Source organism: Pholis gunnellus (assembly GCF_910591455.1).
Source record: "Pholis gunnellus genome assembly, chromosome: 1".
NCBI classification, from domain to species: domain Eukaryota; kingdom Metazoa; phylum Chordata; class Actinopteri; order Perciformes; family Pholidae; genus Pholis; species Pholis gunnellus.
This window is the reverse complement of record NC_136528.1, coordinates 16,630,321-16,651,997: the sequence shown is the minus strand read 5'-3', so window position 1 is coordinate 16,651,997 and position 21,677 is coordinate 16,630,321. Positions and strand designations below refer to the sequence as shown.

Sequence of the window (21,677 nt, the reverse complement as noted above, 5' to 3'; positions counted from 1 at the left end):
GCTTGAATATTTCACAGTATTGTGGAGAAATATTCCTGCCCGTCCACGCACTGACAGTGTAGGAACAGAAGATGGCGACCGTGCACCTTGTGTCTACCAACTGCACCGATGCAGGCCTGATGACAGCAACGACCCCTGACAGTCGGTCGGTAACACCTACATTCATTAACATCACAGCAGCTGGTGATGCGCGATCCTTTACAATTCAACCAACCTGTTCAGCCGTAAGTACCGGTTTACTGTTTTGTGTCTCAAAGGTTGTTTAGGTTTTTTGCTAATGACTCGAAAGCTATCGCATTTATCTAAAGCACACTGAGGTGTAACGTAATGTAAAGGTCTTGTGGACAGATGTGTCTGCCATTGCTCGGCTAGCTCACGTCAGTTAGCTAGCAGCAACTGATCTGTCTCCGTAGCGTTATGTATCGCTGTTAAGTTATGAATGGATAGGCACCAACTTAGGCTGTTGCTAATCAAACGTTTTCAAATTGATGAAGCAGTTCACGCCTGTCAAAGGCGTGAAATCAACACTGCGCGTGAGCCGTAACGATAGCGACCGAGCTAATCTCCTGTAACGTAAAGTTTTTCACTATTAACATAACGTTTAAATGCTAGCTTGTTTACCAATCATAGGTTAATTAGCGTTAACGTTAGCTAGCTAGTAACCAGTTAACTTAACGTTTACGGAATCGGTGTCATGGTTGAAGTGACTGCTGTCACTTGTCTGTGTTTTAACGTTGGATCGTCAACGTATCTTTAGCTAACGTTAACGCTAAATAAGCATGGGGATAATGTTAAGAAAAACCGTTTGTTTCTGAACTGGTTAGTCACTAACGATACACATGTTAGCTACAGCTAAAGTTAGAGACGTGCTGGCCTAAACTGGTAACTTGGCCAACAACAACACCAATGCCCCACCTCTTTGAATGGCAAGGGTGCAATTTACTGCATATATTTTACGTCTCATTTGCTAACTTGCCAGACTTTAAAAAAAGTTTGTTTAGCTTATTTGTAAAACGTCTTAATGTTAAAACATAAGACAATTAGTGGCAGTTGATGTCACGTTGTTTTTAGCTCTGCTCGCTGTCTCAAGTCTCTGTAGTGGCCTCTCACAGGACAGGATCTGTTTCCTCCACATTGTGTGTGTCCTTATGGCTCAATTCTGTCCCTTCTTCTCTTTCATTATTCATTGTCCCCTGTGGAGCAGGGTGCAGACATAAAGAGGAGAGGATGGATGGTTGTATGGACAGATGGCTCTGAGGGAGCGAGACATTAAGGGAAACTGTACTGTAAACGAAAAAAGATACACCTCACAAAGCATTAGAAAGATGACCGGTACAGTAACAGCGGTATGTGTAAACTGCAGGTCGTCATTGCATAAGTCTCGATGTCACAGTTGTTTGTCACAGGCTGGGACCATTTTACCCTCCAGAGGGACATTAAGAGCTCGGAGTAAGAAGACTGCAAGACAGCCTCTCGTACAATACTTCTATTAGTATCTTAAAGCCTATGATTATGTCATCCCATAGGTTCTCTCCTCCCTCTGGAGATGGCAATGCTCATTGTCCCGAAGAGTATTAATAATAATGTGCACACAGGCAATCAGAGTTGTGCTAAGTGTGTTTGTCCTTGCTGTTTTTTGTAAATGTTTTGGTTGAGTGTTACAGAGGGAAATACAGGCTTACAGGAAGAACAATTAGCTTAGTGCTGCGGGAAACCAGGACAGCTATATTCCTCTGAGATAGGCTTTCATTAGCCTGGAATGGATGTGGGTATTTGTGGAGGTTTTGGAGTCAAAATATCACCAACGTTAGTAAAACAGTTGGATGTGTAGAGGAGTGTTGGCCAAGGATCCGGTCATGCATATTGTAACCAGGGATAGGGGACACGCTCAGTGCAATGACACAGGCATCTGTGTGTGTATTAGTACATAAAAATAAACCGCTCCATGTGTATGTGAAAGTCTAGAATTGTCAAACTGATGGCCTATAGTTATACAGTGCGTGCTGGTGAAGGTTGTCTCACTGACCTGAACGCAGGTTCTATGTATTGGGCAGTCTCTGTATTACCCAGAGGTTGAATCTGTCAGTTTTTCTGTTAAATTTCTTGCTGACTTAACTGTGAACATAAGTAAGGCAGTAAAGTTTTAAAAAAGAGCATGCTATTGCACAATACTGATTTGTGCTGTACGCTGATTTACCAGTTTCACAACCTCCTGCAACCCATTGGAGCCGCCCTGCAATAAATCCTATCTTTGAGAATCTTATACTTCTCACTGTGTCAGGAAGAATGTTGATTTAACCTATAAGCATTTCTGAGGCTGTAGTGTGTAGAGTTGTTGTTCTGCATTTGCACTTTATAGAGTGCGGATGACGCATTTTTATAGGCCTTCTCGGAAGATAGCATCGCACTGGTTACCTCAACAGAAAGCCCATTGGAATCTTTCCATTGGCTTTTGGATTAGTGCACAGAATAAGCTCCGTGGCAAACACAGGTTCATGATACTTAGACGTTTTGTTCAGCGAGATAATCTCTACAAATCAACTTTAAATGCAAACCCCAGAAGTCCCCCACTGAGCTAAAGGAGCACTAGTGTTTGTAGTAATAATGTTTAGTAATCCTATGGAGCCACTTGTTAGCAACCGCATTTTTTAAGACTAGTTAAAGCTTCAAGTGGGATCATTTGCTGACGTATTTTCTTTAGTAGAGCAAAACATTAAAATCTCTTCAGTTTATGTGAACCACAGATCTTATTTTAGGCATCCAGCCAGAAACCCATTGACTTTGAAACAAAGAAACAACCGCTGGATAAGGCTAATTCATCTTCAGGTTTCCTATCGTAGTTCATAGTATTCTGTCTTATGTAAATAAAGATGGACAATATCATTTGTTGCATCTCATAACTTTACCACTTGTATCCCTTCGGTATTTTACCGGTTCTTCTGTATTCTTGGTTCACATTGTACATTGTCACTGCTCTTGCTCTTCCCATATCATAGATATTTCTACAATAAATGAACAGCACCATAGCCAACTTGTAAATGTCTTCGAGTATCTCGCTCTCTTTTCCTCTCACTGTCTTTCTCTTTGTTTTTAATGTTTGGGGGTCTGTAAAAGGTTTTTGTATTGAAAAACTTAATTGTTTTAAGAAGTTTATGAAACCTAAATCCTAACAAGTTGACATTTAAATGTCCCTTCGAGATTTCTATATAATGCATTGTCAGGTTTGTATCTGAAGTGTTAGTGATCGATACATTTGTTGTATTCTACTACATGGAGTTGGTAGGACTTATACAACTAAACTTGCTAAACTTGTTTTGTGTCCCTCCCTTTCACTCTCTCTCGTTCCTCTGAGTGTAGATTGACTTTCTCTGTCTTCCTCATACTTTCTGTCTTTTGTCTCACTCTCCATATCTCTGCAGGCTTGAAGACGGGCTTGTTTAATATCCGGCGCAGACCCTCATGCTCAAAGCTCAACCGTTGTGAGGGGGGTGCCTGATGGATCATGGTGGTGAGTGTTTTAAATGTCACTTAAAGCATAACACAAAGTATAGGCTGAACATATTTAAGTACACCAATTAACATTTCACCTGATCCTTTATTTTGTCTCCAGGCCAGCTTGAGAGGGAGGACAGAGCAATGTCACATGTTCAGGTGGGCGGGGCCAACCTCTGCGATAACCTTCCCAATCCTGACGCTCTCGCTGCCCAAACACGAAATCTCAACGAGACTAACGCGCTCGCACAGACTCAAAGCCTCGCTCCTCCACACGAGGAAGAGGGAGGAGGGCTCATCCAAAAAACCTCTGTCAACAACAATGGGAAGGAGGAGGAGGAGCACGGAAAGGAGGGATACACAGGAAGAGGCAGAGAGGAGGATGAAGAAGAAGAAGACATTGATGAGGTGATGAAGGGAGAAGAAGAGGAGGAAGAATCAGAGGAATCGAGCTGTCTAAATCTCTGCCAGTCTCCCGACACTCCAATGACTGATTCCTCCTATTCAGAGACAGGTCGGGAACATACACACATGAAAGACATACACTTTCACACACACACACAACTGTTGATGGCCATTTGGGGGCAGCAGAAGACCACAATAAGCTAACAGATGCACAGAGCAATAATTTAAAGGATTGTCCCCTTTCATATTACACGTGGACTCATTATACTCGGTATAAAGAATAATCTAGTAGAGGGCAGAAAACACACACCGTAACAGAAGTTAGGCCACATTTGTGATGATGAACATCCAATTCCAAAGCTACAGACAACAGCCAACACTATAGCCAAGGTAAAAAACATTTTGAACTTACAAATGTGATAGTGGTAGTCACACATTTGGATTTTTTTTTGTTTTTGTTTAAAGGAACAGTGTGTAACATTGAAGGGGATTTATTGGCAGATGTTGAATATAATATGCATAACTATGCGGTGCCATGTTGCACTGCCATGTTTCTACGGCAGCCCAGAAAGGACAACACACACACACACACACACACACACACACACAGGCACAAAGCGTGAGCTGGTCGAGTGAACCAGGTGATGTGAAGGATAGGCTTGTTACTCTACATGCAATAAATACTGACCGATGTCTTCGTTCTTCATTTTAACATCGCCAGTCACTTACATACGTCATTTTCTTGCACAAAGATTGTGAAACTTTGCTCCGTTGAGCTCTGTGGTTTCTAGAGCTCTAGTCCATCAAAGGAAAGGTATTGGCTTAGCTTAGCTTAGTATTAGCTAACCACTCGAATCACTATACAAACAAGCTCTAAAACACTAGATACAAAAATCAAAGCACTCACTGCCAAGTTCTAAAAAAATGTCTGCTTGTAAGTTGAGATGGCCTAATAAGATATGCAAACTTGTTCTTGGCATATAAAGTCATCCATACCTTAGCTTCGGTGACACTGAGCTTATATACACAGAAGAACCAACACTAATCCTGTCACCTGGGGGTCTATAAGAGGAGATCGCACTATTGTGTTACCAAAGAGTTCCTTTAGCCAGTCAGCCTGGTCTGTCAGAGGTTCAACAGACATCAGACAACTAAACATTAAAAACAATATGTCCTGCTTTTTTTGCATTTTAATTTTATATGTACATATGTCACTACTACTTTTTTGTGTCCTTTTTAAACTTTTAGATGTCCTGTTTTTGTTGTCGCTCTGATGGGGACTACAGATGAAAAATTACCGTTTGGCTGCTTTTCATACTATATTTATTAATTAAACGTAATCTTCTGAATGTTGTCTCGAATATAATCATCAGTATTGTATTGTAACAGTCCCTCACACACCTGTGTCCTCAGGAGTTTTAGACAGCTGTTTTGGATTCATGCTGTTTCAGCACGTTCACTGTGTCATAGTTATTCTCTCTCTCTTCTCTCTGTTTGGCGCGGCCTTGCTTTTCCTCTGTAGGCAGTCTGTTGGAGACTCCGCATCCTTTCAGCCCTGGGACCAGTCCAGAGCCCACATCCCCTGTCATCCCAGTGGTCAGTCCAGACACTGCATATCCCGCCAGTCAAGTGGAAGGGAGCCCGATTGATGTCAAAGTGGACTCTCATAACACTGACTTAGTTGCCTCCACCACAGGGTCCGTTACACAGGGACCCACCTTCACCACAGGGCCTATAGATTCTACTACTGGGCCTACAGGTATCACAGAAGCCACAGACAAGATAGCAAAAAATACTGACTTCACTGCAGGACATCTTACCTCATCCACAGAGCCTGTCTTCAACTATGGGCCCACATGCGCAAGAGGGTTTCCCTCAACAGCAGAGACATTTACAGTGCCTGCTTGCACCGCGACGCTCAACACTTCCATTGCTTCCACTCCTATGAGTGCAACAGCAAACACCCCGGGGCCTACGTCTACTGGTACAGAATCCACCACCACCACAGGACCTATAACCTCAATTTGGGAACACATTACCTCCAGTCCAGTGCCCACTTGTTCTTCAGTCTCCACCTGCGCCGCAGGGCCTCTTCCAAGCCCCGCCCTGCTGGAGTCTCTGGAGGAGTTGGCACAAAGAGGAGATGACACTCACCTTCCACAGTACCTTCACCAGGTAACTCTTCTAGTCTTATTTCTGGCGTAGTATGTCAGACACTACAAGCCGTGTATCACCACCAATCCTGGCAGTCACTCACCTTAACAATTACTTCAGTCTTTAATGGTTTCTTTTTGTATTTATTTTTCTTTCTGTCATTTTAGTCTCTACATTTTGCTCTCACACTAGTTATTAAATCACTGTTATCCACTCAACCCAATAATCGGAATGACACTTTGTACCCTAGGGCATGGGTGACTTCAGCGTCCAAACACAGTCCTGCACACATGAGCCACATCCACACTACATAAAAAAACATACACTCTCAGTCTTCCCCTCTCACACACAGACCTGCATGACTGGACATGTATATGTTATAGGGTGTGTGAATATTTCTGTCAGTTTGATTTACAAATGCTTCCACCAGGCACACCTAAGCTATGCTTTCAAACAGGTTATGTGTGTGTGTGTGTGTGTGTGTGTATGTATATATGTATATTAGAGGCAATTTCTCCACACACACACAGACACAAACACACACACACATATACACACACACACACACACACACACACACACACACACACACACACACACACACACACACACACACACACACACACACACACACACACACACACACGTGTGCTTCTGTCTTTTTTCACAAAATGAAAATAAAATAAGTCCTTTTAGCTTTTTAAGGAAAATGTACTTTTCACTTCTTTATAGAGAAAGAGTACGTAGGTCGACAACAGGTCTAATCTTAACCAACCATCGAAAGCTCTTACAGTGATCTCATATGTCTGCATCAAACTAAGCACTATTATAACCATTTATTTTTCTTTATTTTGCCTGCAGATTATCCATCTAATTGGCATTTGTATATTTGTGATATGAATATAAACTAATGAGAAAGACAGCTTTGCTTTTTTCTGAATTTAATTTTTTTCAATAAGTTTTTTGATGGTTTCAAAATACAGTATAGCTGTTCAAATTACTGTTCAAATTAAGTCCCTGTACTGTGTATAATTCAAATACACTATGATACAGTACTGTACATGAAATATATCTTACTTTTGTTCAGATTATAATTTGTCCTTAGCCTTAAAATGTATCGTCCTGTAACATCAGAACTGTAAATAGGCTAGTAAGCCGCAGCATTTGGTGCATTTCTAAATCTTTAAAAGGCATTAAAATAAACCGTATGAAATCAATGTGGAGCTGGTAGCAGTGTTTGAAAACAAACGCTTTTGTGAGAGTTAAATAACAGAAACCAAACTCCAGTAGTTTTAATTTTTTTCCCCATATATTGTCATGAATGAAAAGACCAAATGTTTACGCTGAAAGCGGACTAATTGATTACAGTAAGTGGATTATATAAACAGCATTTGCAGTCCACGCACACATCAACCCCGATGATGAACAGATCTGTGCATGCTGCTGGTTTTTTTTCAGTCTTGAATCTTAAAATCTGACTGTCAATGTGGGGGCTTTATCATGGTTACAAGGTTTTTATTTGTCATTGTACATCTGCAAGGTTGTTGACTTCCTCTCTATAGGAAGCCTCTTTGTTGGGACCAATGAGGACAAATTCTAAACTCTTTCCAACTTTGTTTCTGAGCCGCGTCAGTAGAGTTACCTATAGAGGTCATTCAGTCGTCACCGCCCCTCTCTTCATTAGAAATGCAAGAGCCTTTTGTGCCCTCCTTTCCTACTCCTCTTCTGTCTCTCTCTCTCTCTCTGCTCTCTCTCTCTCTCTCTCTCTCTCTCTCTCTCGCTTGCTCTCTTGTTCTCTCTCTGCTCTCTCTCTCTTGCTCTCTCTCTCTTGCTCTCTCTCTGCTCTCTCTCTCGTCTCTCTCTCGCTCTCTCTCTTGCTCTCTCTGCTCTCTCTCGTCTCTCTCTCTCTTGCTCTCTCTCTGCTCTCTCTCGTCTCTCTCTCTCTTGCTCGCTCTCTGCTCTCTCTCTCTGCTCTCTCTCTCTTGCTCTCTCTCTCTTGCTCTCTCTCTGCTCTGTCTCTCGTCTCTCTCTCTCTCTCTCTCTCTCTGCTCGCTCTCTCTCTCTCACACACACTTCTCTTGTTCTGAGATCAGCTGAGCAGCATGAAAGCAACACTTGCTGAGGAGAGGTAGAGTGTCACAGTCTCGTTTTTTTCTATCTTGCTACGTGTCTTGCTTTTCACTCTCATTTTCACTCTGTCTCCTAAATGCTAGGGACTTGCGTACCTATTTTATTAGTTTTTTTCTGTCCTAGTTAATGATTGCAGAAGTCATTGTGTCAGCAGCAGAACAGTTATTGCTCTGTGTAGTGCGGTGTTTCTATGTTCTATATTGGTGTTTTTTCTACCTGTTGTCTTGTACTTTGGCAGATCAGATTTGGGTTTTATCTTGTTCAATCAATCTACCTGAGGAAAAGTTTCAGTCTGGTTTGACAACCTTGTTTTCCGGATAGCTTCTGTGACATAACTGATTTGATAAAAGCATGAAAAAAATGTTTAGAGCATGCACTTTATTAAAAGTTGTAATGTCTCTCTTTCTCTCTGCAGATTGCCGAGGCCTTTGTCCTTCACAAAGACTGTATCCTTAGTATTATGTTGGTGTGTGAATCTGTGTGTATTGGAATTGGTGACAAACTGTGTGCTAACCTCGCTGTTTTTAACTATGCATTTTTCTTTGACTACTTGTCTGTTTTCTCATCTCTGTTATTTCACACACTGAAGTAAGAGCCTTTGAGGATTTGGAGTGACTTAAAGCTTCAGAGTTTACAGACAGTGTGCTAAAAAAGAGAACAATAGATACTATAGACCGAGGAGAATAGAGTGGAAAGAAGGGGATAAGAGAAAACATTGATCAGAGAGAGAGAGAGAGAGCAAGAGAGAGAGAGAGAGAGCTAGAGAGAGAGATAGACTAGAGAGAGAGAGAGAGAGAGAGAGAGAGAGAGAGAGAGAGAGAGAAAAAAAATAGATAAGGAGAACATGAAGAGGGGTAATTACAGAAGGTGAAACGGAGAGAGGAAAAGCACCAGTAGCTGATCTGGCTCATGCAAAATGCTCACGAGGTAGAGCGGCAGAGAGAAAGAAGACACACATACGGAGGGAAGATAGATACCCAGATTAAAAAGAAAGAAAACTACAGTATGTTGCCAAAACAATCCACTTGTTAGATGAAGAAAGATTGCAGCATTTCCAGGTCATTTCCAAGTTAACAGTAAAATAATGATTATCAGCTCTCATAAACAAAGCTTTCCCTGGATTATACCTCCGTTGTAGTGACATTAAATAATGCCAATCAGCTGAACTTTCTTAATGTTTGCAAATCAAAAGGTCCTTTGTTGAAATGTTGATCGTACACAACCTGAATTATTTGCAGACGCACTCACAGAAAGAGACGCTCTTATACAAAATGCACTCGCACACTTACAGTCAATAAAGATACAAGTATGAGACAAAGTAGGTGAAAGGGAGGAAGAAATACAACAAAACAAGCATGAAAAATAATTGGAAGTTTTGACAGATTTAATCAGAGGAAAGAGACACAGTGGGAGGGAAGAAATAAAAGAGTCAAAGAGAAGGGAGAGCTAGCTTAGCTATGTCATGCATGCATAGGGGGTTAGCTAGAGAGAGAGAGAGCATTTAGCCATGTCAAAGACGGATTGTGTTCTGGCTGCTCATATCCATAAACATGAGACTGCATCCTGGAGTGCTTTTCCCTTTATCTCCGACCCCCCCCCCCCCCCCCTTCTGCCTCTCTCTGTCTTTGTCCTCCTATTTTGTCAGTCTCACTTTCTTTTCTCCCTTTACCTCTGTCTGCTGTAATGCAGATAAAAAAGAGGGTTTTTAGAGTTGATGTTTTTATTTTATTTTTAAAAGCAAACCGTGCCATGTAGGACTTTATGTACTGTGTGTGTGTGTGTGTTTTTATTTATGTGTTTCTTAACCTTTGATGTTCAGACCAGCGGGCATTATGGTGCATCCAACTAGAGAGACTCTATCACCAGAGAGTATTGGACAACCTGAATGAACTACAAGAACAGTGGGGTAACATACCTGCACACCTGCATCAGATGCATGTATACACAATCTTAGTGTATAGCTTTGTCTATGTAACAAAAATACTTATTGTTGTATTTGTAAGATAAATGCATAAATGGTAAAATTGTGTAAAGTAGAAGCTATAGAAGGTGTCTTACAGAAAGGAATCAGTGATATTCACGTGTAAAGAATTAAATATCACAATGCAGTGCATACAATCATTTGTAAAATAAATAAGTTGTGTACTAAATAACAGCTGCACATGGGCTTTACATGTTACTGAATATCATCCTTGTCATTGTATTTGCCCACATGCACAGCTATCAAGCACAACACTACTCAACAATATACCTGCAGCCTCTGTGTCTCGTCCATTGGATCCCAATAATGTATATTTAATGTAGTTTCAGTGATTATATAATTTAGATTCCATCCGGAAACATTCAGGATTATTGACCTATGTTGCATTTATATAATTGTATTGCTTTCAGGGGAGCTTAGCTCTGAAAGGCTACCTCATAGTTGTAACAATGCTTTTAACTCCCCGTGTCTCTCCATGTCTCCCAGAGAGTCAGTGTAGAGGTTCTTTCTTCGACCTGGCAACCCAACATCTGGACACTCTAAAAAACATCTGCCGGACGCACAGTCGGTCAGTGTGTGTGTGTGTGCGTGTGTGTGCGTGTGTGTGTGTGTGTGTGTGTGTGTGTGTGTGTGTGTGTGTGTGTGTGTGTGTGTGTGTGTGTGTGTGTGTGTGTGTGTGTGTGTGTGTGTGTGCGTGCGTGCGTGTGCATTTGTGTATATGTGCTCTTTAATGGCTCACAATACCATGTGCATTTGCACAGTAGTGCACGGAAAATTTGAGCTGTGCATATAATTCTCAGCTCTACATGCATCGGTGCACATAACTGTTACGCATTCTCTGTGAGACTCATTCAATTGACACTTTTCACACACACTCCCGGCACACGTCCATTTTCTCATGCAGTGAAAATGTAGAAGAGGTGTCTGACGGCGCACAGACAGACAAGACAGAGCAGCGCAGCGCAACGGCACCGTGAAACACTGCGATCAAGTGGACCAACCATTAGCAAAACCCGGCCAGCTGCTGGCTAGATTTTGTCTGTAGGTGCTGGAGCATCCAAAAAGGTTGTAGGAAAATAAATAAAACTATTAGTAATGAAGTCCTAATGTGATAAAAATCGTTGGCAGCAATGAATTTCTGTTCAAACTGTCCCTGACTATGACATAAGTAGTTCTACTGTACATAACTGTAGTGGGAAAGTCAGCACAAATTACATCGTAACACACTGAACATGTCTTCATTTGACTACTAAATAAATTAAATAAATGTTTGCTTAAATTAAGAAGTTATTTTAGTGTACATGTTTGGGGAAAATTAAAGGGAACATAAGCTCAATTTACATTACAATTTGCATAGCTTCCTCATATTTGAAGGAACAATATGTAACACTGATGGCTACTGTTTTAAATGAATACTGCAGGCCAAATTCAAAATATTGGAGAGAGTTATCTCTCTCTTCGCCCTTCTCCCCAGATTCAAAGCTCACGAGAGTTGCCAGGTGGAGGACACTGAACTGGGCAGAGCGCAGTTAAATTTGACGTGATTTCATTATCTGACTCCAAACTAAATTGAACAGTTGGCAGTCAGACCTCGACCGTGGTGAAGGTGCCAAGAAAGTAAGACAAAAATAACCAAACTAAATGATGCAGTAAAAAAACTTTGCTGGTGCTGGTCAGATAAAACAAAAACCACAAGAGGAACTTGCAATATGTGCTTCATCTTGTTCTATTACAAAAAAGTTGGGGGACGTATTTTAAAAACCACAAACCAGTCCAACATTTTGGGAGTCAGTATAAGTGTATCAATATACAATTTTTTGCAAAAATGTGTTTTTGCGTGGATTTATAAAGTGGGTCAGATAACCGAGCTTCATCAAACATTTAAGTGTAGACAATACACACGTTTTATTTGTGTTAATTAGCAAAAGAGAGCAGAGGTTTGATACTGAATTGTGACGGTCAACCAATTTGCCATTTCCATTGGCTGCACGCTGAGCAACTTGTCGTCCAGAAATCACTAACATGTAACCCCTTATAACTCTGCTCCTTTGTGACTAAAATAAAGAAGATACGTGTAAATGGGACAGCTTTGGATTTACCTACTCACTTAAAACTGAGCACGGTTGTTTCCCCTTCTTTGTCTTGGTCTTTCTATTCTTCCTTAACCTAAATCTCTGTAAGGAAACGAGATCAAATGGACTGGATGTTCTCATCTCACTCTAGTTGTAAGATTGTATACAAGCATAGTGACCCACATGTCGAACTGTTTCTTTGATTATACAGAATTCTAACGTTACCTACAAGTTTTGTCGAGACATATTTACACGTCGTCGCAGTAATCCAGAAAATGTTGATTTCCCAAGACAATTATCACTTGATTGCAACTTTTCATTTTCATAGTTATTGTGCTTCTGTAATAAATGTGTGTGTGTGTGTGAGCATGCATGTGTTGTTGTGTGAGGAGTGTGTGACGTGTGTCTGTTGTGGAGTGTGCTCATGCAAGTGTAACAAATTAGTCGAGGGAAGCCCACCTTGACATGTTTCAATATTTAATAAGAAGTGTCAGATAGACAACACACTTTCTCAAACCATACACACCTGCTTAATTTGTATGTTCCCAGACAGCTGGACTGTGTGTGTTTGTGTGTTTGTGTGTTTGTTTGCCTGCCTGTCTATAAGCATGTATATCTTTGTGTGTGGTGAGCACTGCAGTGATAGTTTAAACATATGGCCCTCTGCTGCTGCTGCTGCACTTTCAGACATTTGAGCCATCACGCTGCTAAGGTTTCACATCTCTTAACTCATGCACACACACACACACACACACACACACACCCACACACACACACACATTCACGTGTTGTAGTAGCTAGGGAAATGTCTTCGAGCTAATATTAGGTTGAAAAGAGTAGAGCGGGGTCACCCATCTCTCACTTCTTCAAACCAAGAACAGACCTTCAATACGTTCACCATCTCACTCTGTCTCTCTCTCTCTCTCTCTTCTGTTCATAGACCAGGAGCCAGAGATGCTGTGGTAAGACATTCATCATTTTTGTGTGAATGTACATGTAAGATGAAGGCAGAATGAATGTGTATTTGCATTTCAAGTGACTCACTGAAGTCATGGTAAAATCTCTATTATGTGTCCAGGGTGTACACCTGTTAGTTTAGTGTGCGTGTACAATAGGATACAATTTGAAATGATGACTAAACTGTGTAGTGTATGTACATGTACTACATATATGTATTTGTGTGTGTGTACAGTGTGCATCTCTGGATCTTTTGAGGCCTACATTTGAAGAAGGTGGTGCACTGCCTTTGTGTACTTCAGGTGAGTGAGTAGGTGTATTGATGTCAAAGTAGGAAGTCCACTTACTGGCTTTACTTAGCTTTCAACCAAAAAGAGATTGAGTCTTCGGTCGCATATCCTGATTAAGTTGAAAGTTTCAGAAACCGTTAGTAAGTGGACCTTAAATGAGCTCTATACGGAATTCAGAACTAGTGTGTGATTGAGGAATTTCCTCCATATGGCTGTAAACATTGGGACGGCTGATGGACTTGTTATCAGATCAAGAAAACTTGTCCCTGTTCACTGGTGGTGCTGCTCTCCATGCTGACTCAAGGGTGTCACTAAAAGACAAAATGTGTGTCAACACAATAGCTTTGACACACTTCTGTATACTCTGATTATCACATCAAATTTGACTTTACGGGTGTACTTGACACTTCATTGTGTTCAGACTTACCTTGCTTACTTTGCTGGGTTCCACTATAGACATACTGTCTGCTTTGTGTGTGTTTGTAGCATTTGTGGACTCCTTGCTATGGATTAATGTGTATTTTAAAAGTTTATGATACCACATGCAGACTAAGGGATCTTGGAAAAGATTATTTTGCACCGTTGGCTGTGAGCCGCCGGCTCGCCGTCACCATGTTGGGTCCGTTGACGTCATCTCGGATCTTGCACCTAAGACTGATACATACACACGTTTCAAGTAATGAATACATGGAAAATGAGATGCAATGCAATGTACACTTTAAGGTTTTATGTCAGTCTGTTGAGCCCCTTGGGTTTGTATTTGAGAGCAGTTCTCCCTGCTTATAGCAATGAAATCACTGTCAATGTAGACCATTCATTGATGATTCTAGTGACATCAACTAGGAGAGGAAGGCCCGCATGGACTAATGGCTTCAAAAACAACACTTCTTTTCTACTCTGTCTCTTTTTCATCCAGTCCATCAGGTTGACGAAGGGATGGAGCAGAGAGCTCAAGACCCCTCGCGTTATCTGAGCAGCCATCCAGTGATACCTTCCATTGAATTGACTGATGGGCTTTATTCCCCTGAGATCACAGAAAAGGACAGACGGTCAGACCCACACAGGGAAGTAGAGGGCAGGGTCTGTTTCCTTGGAGATCAGCTCACTGACAAGCACGGCAGCAACAAAGAGGGAGGAGAGGCAGAAGGAGGGGTAGAATACACCACTTCAGTCATAGGAAATGGAGGACACCCCTCTACAGCTGGAGAAATAGATCAGTCCAAACCCGCAGAGCAGCAGGGAGGAGATTTAGGTCCCACACAGGAAAAGGAGGCAAAAGGGGACGAAGAAGAGAGGGAGGTGGAGGAGGCAGCCGAGGCTTTGGAGATGGAAGATGAGGGAGAGGAAGAAGAGGAGGAGGAGAGGCAGAAGGAAAAAGACTCTGCTCTGTGTCAGAAAGCTCTCCCAGTGGAGACTCTGACCAGTGGGGCAGATGTGGAACAACAACAGCTGCACCAGGAGGCCCAAGCTGAGGAGAAGCTACATGAGGAGAACCAGGTACATATCAGAATTTAGAAAGAAATGCAATAATGTTATAAAGTCTGTTATTTACATTGACTGTGAGTTTCTAGTTTGTTTGTTTAGTTTGTTTTTCTGGAATTACTTGCCAGTTAAACTGTGTCAGGACCAGTATCCTAAATCATATTTGTTTTCTTCTGTTTATTAGGTTAGCATTGCTTCAGGCTTTTGAGCCATGATGGTTATTACAGCTCATGCTAACTACTTTAGTTCCTCTATATGTCTGAAACCATTGTTGCTATTGCCAATAAACACAATGTATCACTTCCTTAAAAACAACAACCGTCCCTTCATTTAACAGCTTTCACTAACATACATAGCTTTTAATGGCTTCAATCCGAAATAGAGACCGGGATATTGTATTACTGTCTCCATTGCTCTATATTGTTGTGCAATTTATAACTACACTTCATTATCGCTGCAGGAGAGCGCTAAAACCTGCCTTCCTCAGGAGGCTCACATGAAGCAGCAGGAGCAGAGTGAGGAGGTGAAAGAGGAGGAAGAGTATGAGGAGGAAGAGTATGAGGAGGAGGAGTACGACGAAGTAGAGCAAGTTGACATCGTCAAAGAAGCTTCCTCACTGGACGACATGGCTAAACTCATCACTGTAGAGCAGGTGTGTACACTATCATTCTTTGCTGTGGATGAGTAAGGGAGAGTGACCTTTTGTTCTCATTTGTTTAGCAAGTTATGTTACATTGATTTAATGTGTTTGGTATTTTTGGCAGTCCTAATGGTATTACGTAGCCATTACCGCGATACCTCAGACTCCGGATTTGTTTTGTAGATATGCAGACATTTAAACCTTCTATACCGATAAAATTAGACATTTTCCAGAGAACTGGAAATGTCACGCAGTGTGTCATGCACCATCAAGCAGGATTACTGTTATTAATCCAATATAATACATTCAGAATGGATGGAAACTAGGGTTGGGCGATGTCTCCTGAATTGGCAGATGACTATGACCACAATTAAACGTCTCGATGGACGATGTTGTTTGTTTTTGTTTTGGGATTGCTTGTGATTATGAAATGGGGCTGGCTGGGGTTTGTATTACTTGGAAAACATTTTATTTTCATTTTCGATTCGTTTGAACTTAATTTTGGGAATAAGTAAGAGCCAGAGTGTCCACCTTCAGTTGCACAGTGCTGACTCATTTTCATAGTTAAATCTCTGGGAGAGACATCAAGGAAAGAGACGTAGCTGCATAGAGATGTTTATGTGGAGCAGAGACAGAGAGAACTGAGGCACAATGGTAACCAGAGGAGTGGCCTGCTTTTATCAAAGCCAGGATGCAGAGCAGCCAGGGAGATACTTTTTAAGCAGTGGTACCTCTAGCTTTTGGACGTTGGGTTGGGTTGGGATGGGTCTGCTGACTGTGCAGAACAGAAACTTATCTGATTGGAAGCTTTTTTAAGATTTGTAAATAAACAAGATATCATGCCCCAAGACACTTTCTTGTTGGTCTAGCACTCTTTAATACAAAACATTTCTATTGTATTGTATTTTTCAAATAATGAGGAAACTTAACTAGAAACTAGGTGCTTATTGTGTCTGGATGCATTTTTTTACTACCGACTTAATAAGCTTTTAAAAATAATGGACTCGTAGCACGAAGAAATTCTCACATCTGCTTCCAATTTAAAGGTTCATAAACTAAGTTTAGTCACCAATATGGAAGTTGGTACTAATCAGTGATCAGTCATTCAGTTGTAACATTTGTTATTCAGCTGTGCACACGTTTTCAGATGACTTGATTTTGGACAAAATAGGTTGACAGGGTTTCTGTGTCCGCCAGCAGGTGTGTGATGTTGTAATGTTAAGCTGAAGTATTGCAAAATAAGACAAGTTCTCTGCCTGGCCTTGGTAGGTTACTACCAACTACCACTTTGTGCAAAGTTTATCTGCAATCGTTTGTATATTTTTTAGCTCTTTTGCGTTGAGTGTGAGATGATAGTTGGAGGTCTAATGTGCAACCATTCTCATCCAGAAGCCGAGCCTGATATCGTATGACTATATACTGACTGTATATATATATATACTGACTGTATATCTACTGACTGTATATCTACTGACGGTATATATACTGACTGTACTGTATATCTACTGACTGTATATATACTGACGGGGAATCTGTTGGAGCGAGTGTTGATAGTGAGATTTATAAAACACATACACTATGTTGCTATTGTTTGTGTATGAAGATGAAAAGACGGATCAAACTGTATTTTTGAATAAATTAGAGGGAAGAAGAAATTCTGTTATGCGTCTATGCATTCTAACATCTCATTGTTTTGTTTGTTGTTGTTTGTTGTGCTTGTCAGATATCCCCTGCTTCTGGCCTTGTCTCCATATTGAAGAAGCGGCGCGTTTGTGTGGACAACATGAGTGTGTCGGCCAGCTCAGAGACCCGACCTGACGAACTCCCTGCCAAAAGACGTGTCCGCTTCAAAGTCCCTGATGATGGCTATGAGCAGGGTGTGTTTATGTGTTTATTGCCTACGAGTCGGAGATTCCTATCCCTCCATAAACATGGAACATGAACTAATGTATTGCCTCATTATAAGTGAGCTAATTTGCGACAACGTTATTGTCAAAAATAGTAGATGAAATTCTCTAGTCTTTACTATGAATCTAATGCTCTGTAACTTCCATCCAACTGTATCTCTCCCTCTGCCTCTCTTTCTCTGTAGATGTCGGCGGTGGAGACTCCTGCCTGCTTCTCTTCCTGCTTTGTCTGGTTACTGTAGTGATCAGTGTCGGTGGCACCGCTCTGTACTGTGCCCTGGGAGATGCCCACTCCTCAGTCTGTCAGGACTTCTCCAGGAATGCGGACTTCTACGTTGGCCAGATACAGAGCAGGATAGCTCAAATCCAACATTGGTTTGCTCCCGGCTCATAGCGGCATGCAGTTTGTCAACATTGTGGAGCCACTGGCCTTACTGTTTATCACTGTAGGCTCCGGCAGTCCCTGCTACCTCCTGGGACAATGTTCCATGAGGTAATGGTGCCGGGCAGCTACGACAGTCCCTGCCGCTATGTGGAGCAAGTGGCTATTATGCTGCCTAATTGGCTAAACAGTTTTATCAGATGCGGTTGGCATTTGTAAGCCTGCTCTACTGCATTTTTAATGCTCTTTGAATCCAATCCCTGGGTTCATTGGGCCTAAAAGTCATAGTTCAGATGACCTTTATGACACTAGTTTGAAAGGGAAAGTAGAACAGAGAGAGAAAGAGCATGAATGGAAGTGACCCACACTTCTCTCTACCCTCTCCAGATTAAGTAGGTTATAAATTCTCAATGTGACTCTCAAGTGTCCTATTGAACTAGCTGAGCGCCGTCTCCGCACACATGTTCACCGTCAGCCAGTGAAGTTTCTAAAGTCACTGGCAGATAAATCCCCCGTGACTGGATACAAGCTTTCACTGACTTTTCCGAGACTCGACACCCTACTTTAAGAATAAGAACAAAATAATAACGGCTGCAACCCACGGAGATGTAAAAAAAAGTTAGTATGATGTATAGTTTGTTAACTGGGGGGGCACAGAGATGCTCTCTACACACACACTGCACACATGGGACGTGGCTCAACGGGGATTTTACAAACTGCTGCAACCACTAGTGTTGCTTTTATTGTTGACTTTTTAAAATCACAAATGAAATTTTACAATGAACATACCATTCTGTGGTTTTCTACTTGGAATGAACTCATTCTGTCTTAATCAACCTTTGAATGAATGTTTGGAGTATAATGTTAATCTTGGCTTTGTGTCACTTGTGGGGCATTTATGTATTTGACATGAGTGTCCTGTCGCTGCCCTTTTCTGTACAACTTTTTTGCAGTGAGCTGACATGGCTGCCACTGGAGACTTAAAAGTCCAAACTACCCCTTTATGGTGTTCAATGAGGTAGACGTAGCTTTGTGTAGCATATGCAAAATGTACAGGAACACAGTGCACCTCTGTAGATATTGTCAGAAGAATGTTTAACATGTTGCACATAAGACCGGTACGATTTTTTTAAAGATATTGCAATATTTCTACAGGATGTTGTTGGGTTGGTCCTGGACTAAACGTAGACTTTACATGATTAGATTAAAAAATAAATATATTCATATCTACAAACTGTTTTCAGGTTCAGCGTGAAAAGTTCATGCCAATGAACATCAGTAATGCACAGATAACTTGGAACAGAAAATACTCAACTCTTAAGCGGGTCTGGCTAAGTATGGAATATTTCTGTGAAAAAAGATACATGAGAATTGTACAATTAGTTTAGGAACCAATAATTATTCAGTGTACTCTATATCAGTACGGGCCTTGATGTCGATGGGATCATTTGAAGCTCTGTCTGCCTGTGTGTTTGCTGTTCTTGGGCAGCGTCACGCTCAGTGAGTGATAGTCGGCGTTTACCCTTTTTGTTTTTTCCAAGAAAATTCTTTGCAACTTTGATTTTTGCCGCCACCTGGTCTCCTTAAAGACTCATTTGCCATTTCTGTTTAAACGTGTCTGATGTGTTACGTCTGCTGAGTCCTGGTTTGATGGAGAAAGAAGTACTTTTTGTGGGTGAAGAACTGATTTCCTAATGAGACGGAGAAAAGACTGTTGTGGAAAGAGGCTAACACTTTGTCCATGAAACCAAGACTTTATTCTCACACTAATGCTTTAACTCTTATTTCTAGCCATTTGAAAGCAAACTATTTGGGGTCGTTTTACTGCTTGATCTCACTTTTTTGCCTCGTCGGGCATCCGTACTTTTTAAGTGTCATTTCAACATGTTGCAATGTTTGTTGTCCTGTTGATTATCTTTCCTTTGGATGCCATGAAACCACATATCTCACAAAGGTCTTAATTGTCAGGATGTAAAGACAAAACACAAATTTAAAGAGGAGAGATTCAAGTGTCTTAATTATGCATTTATAATAGTTTAAGATGAAACCAGTTTATCTTTCTCTCATGGTGTGTCACTTACAAAAACTTTTGTTTGAGGTATGAGGTCTCCTGGGATGTAATGTGTGGTAGATTGATTCTTGTTTTTATTTGCACATGTCGTCTGGCTGGTTCAGATGACCAACACTCAGAAAACCTCATATTTAATCTTCTAGATGATTTTAGTTATTTATAATATGAGGGATGTCTAGTGCAGGTGGTTAAGAACAAAAAGATGCATTTGTTTTCTGTGCTTGATTATTGTCATTATACATCAGATAGCTTTTTCATCTTGTTTGATCATTGTTTTGACAGAGAATTGAATTTCCTTTTCTTTAATCTAACTCTTCTGAATAACAACATCTGGGTTGTTTATTTTTCATTCATTTTTAGTAATCGATAATCAGTTATGAGGATTATTTGAAACGGGTGAGTTTATGCTACTGTTGTCGTCATCATCTTCTTCCATGATTCTTCCAAATGTAAGTGTTGGATATATTTTCATTTGTTTGCCCAATTGTTTTTTAAAGAACATTCAGAAATGAATGAATATAAAGTCATGTTTTTTGTGTATGAATCAGTACTATGTACCACTATTAGCCTGAAGAAAGGTGTTTTATGAATAGTTTGAACTCTTTCTCTTTGTTCTTAAAGATTGAAATAAGGAGATGAGTTTATTTTCTTCCTTGTTATGTCTCCCGTTAAAGCCATTGAAAAAAAGTTGTTTGTAAGTCTCCAATCTGTCTGTCCTGCAACAATACTGGTATCGTATTCAGACATTTTTAACCTTGTGTGAAAACTAGTAGCAATACAATTAGTTGGGATGACATCATTTCGCAGAAAAGACTCATGCCTTACGAACAGTAGCCGAGTGGATTATCTGGGACCACTTTCATTGTTTTCAAGTTTAATCTTCAGAGAACAATCCCCTTTTATGTACAGGCGGTGTGCTAATCCAAAGCAACATGGAGGACATGATGAATAGATTAAAGCTTTGAAGGACTGTGGTCACACACTTATATTGTGAATATAATAAAACGTCCTGCTGTTCATTTCCATTTATCAATAGTATAATAAGTCTTCTCTGACACGGGATGTATGTTTACATTTGCTGGAAAATAAATCCACCGTATAAGTCTGAGCTGACATATATTTAGATATACCATTAGATGATATTGAATCAACTGTAAACAAACTGTTCAGTCTTCGGTTTATTTTTGCCAGTTACCTACTTAAAACTAATTATAAATGTTTATTCTTTGGCCATTTAGGGTATGGATATTGATAGCGATAATTTTCTTCAACCTTCAAAAGAATACTGTTCGCATTGACTGAAATAAAGTGTGAGGGTCCGGGGATTTATTTATTGTGGTATCAAATATCAGTTTGATGAAAACATTGAAATGTGATTAGTATTCATTGAGATCAGATGAACGAGGATTTTTGTATTCAATATTCATGACTAAATACTAAGGTGTAAGAGAACCTGATTTCATTTAATTAAGAATAACATTAATTAATTGTACCTTTAGTGGTGGAAGAAGTATAGGCAATTAAAAGCAGCAATAACTCAAATGAAATGACTGCAGTACAAGTAAAGGTCCTAAAAGCATTACATATGTAAAAGTATGTAAGTGGTATCAGCAAAAGTATCAAAATGACGAAGGTGCGCAAGTATCTGTGACGCCATGACGCACCGTGTGCGTCTGTTACGTTACGGATGTAAACACTGCTCGGTTCACGTGGA

The 21,677-nt window shown here is 40.7% G+C and overlaps 1 protein-coding gene across 1 annotated transcript; it reads left to right on the top strand.

Annotated features, from left to right (window-relative positions):
- Positions 1-137: 137 nt before the first annotated feature.
- On the top strand, positions 138-20,490 carry cnsta (consortin, connexin sorting protein a). The gene is made up of 13 exons (XM_079159723.1): positions 138-224; positions 3,420-3,508; positions 3,611-4,006; positions 5,420-6,072; positions 8,597-8,627; positions 10,001-10,087; positions 10,649-10,730; positions 13,175-13,196; positions 13,427-13,493; positions 14,398-14,978; positions 15,424-15,615; positions 17,327-17,480; positions 17,696-20,490. The coding sequence occupies exons 2-13, from the start codon at positions 3,496-3,498 to the stop codon at positions 17,902-17,904; spliced, it is 2,487 nt and encodes an 828-aa protein (XP_079015849.1). The 5' UTR covers positions 138-224; positions 3,420-3,495; the 3' UTR covers positions 17,905-20,490.
- Positions 20,491-21,677: the final 1,187 nt, after the last annotated feature.

Excerpts from the sequence above, each read along its gene's own strand:
- cnsta (XM_079159723.1), top strand. Across the intron at positions 4,007-5,419 it reads TTCCTCCTATTCAGAGACAG|GCAGTCTGTTGGAGACTCCG; the intron begins GTCGGGAACATA and ends TTTCCTCTGTAG. Across the intron at positions 15,616-17,326 it reads AACTCATCACTGTAGAGCAG|ATATCCCCTGCTTCTGGCCT; the intron begins GTGTGTACACTA and ends TGTGCTTGTCAG.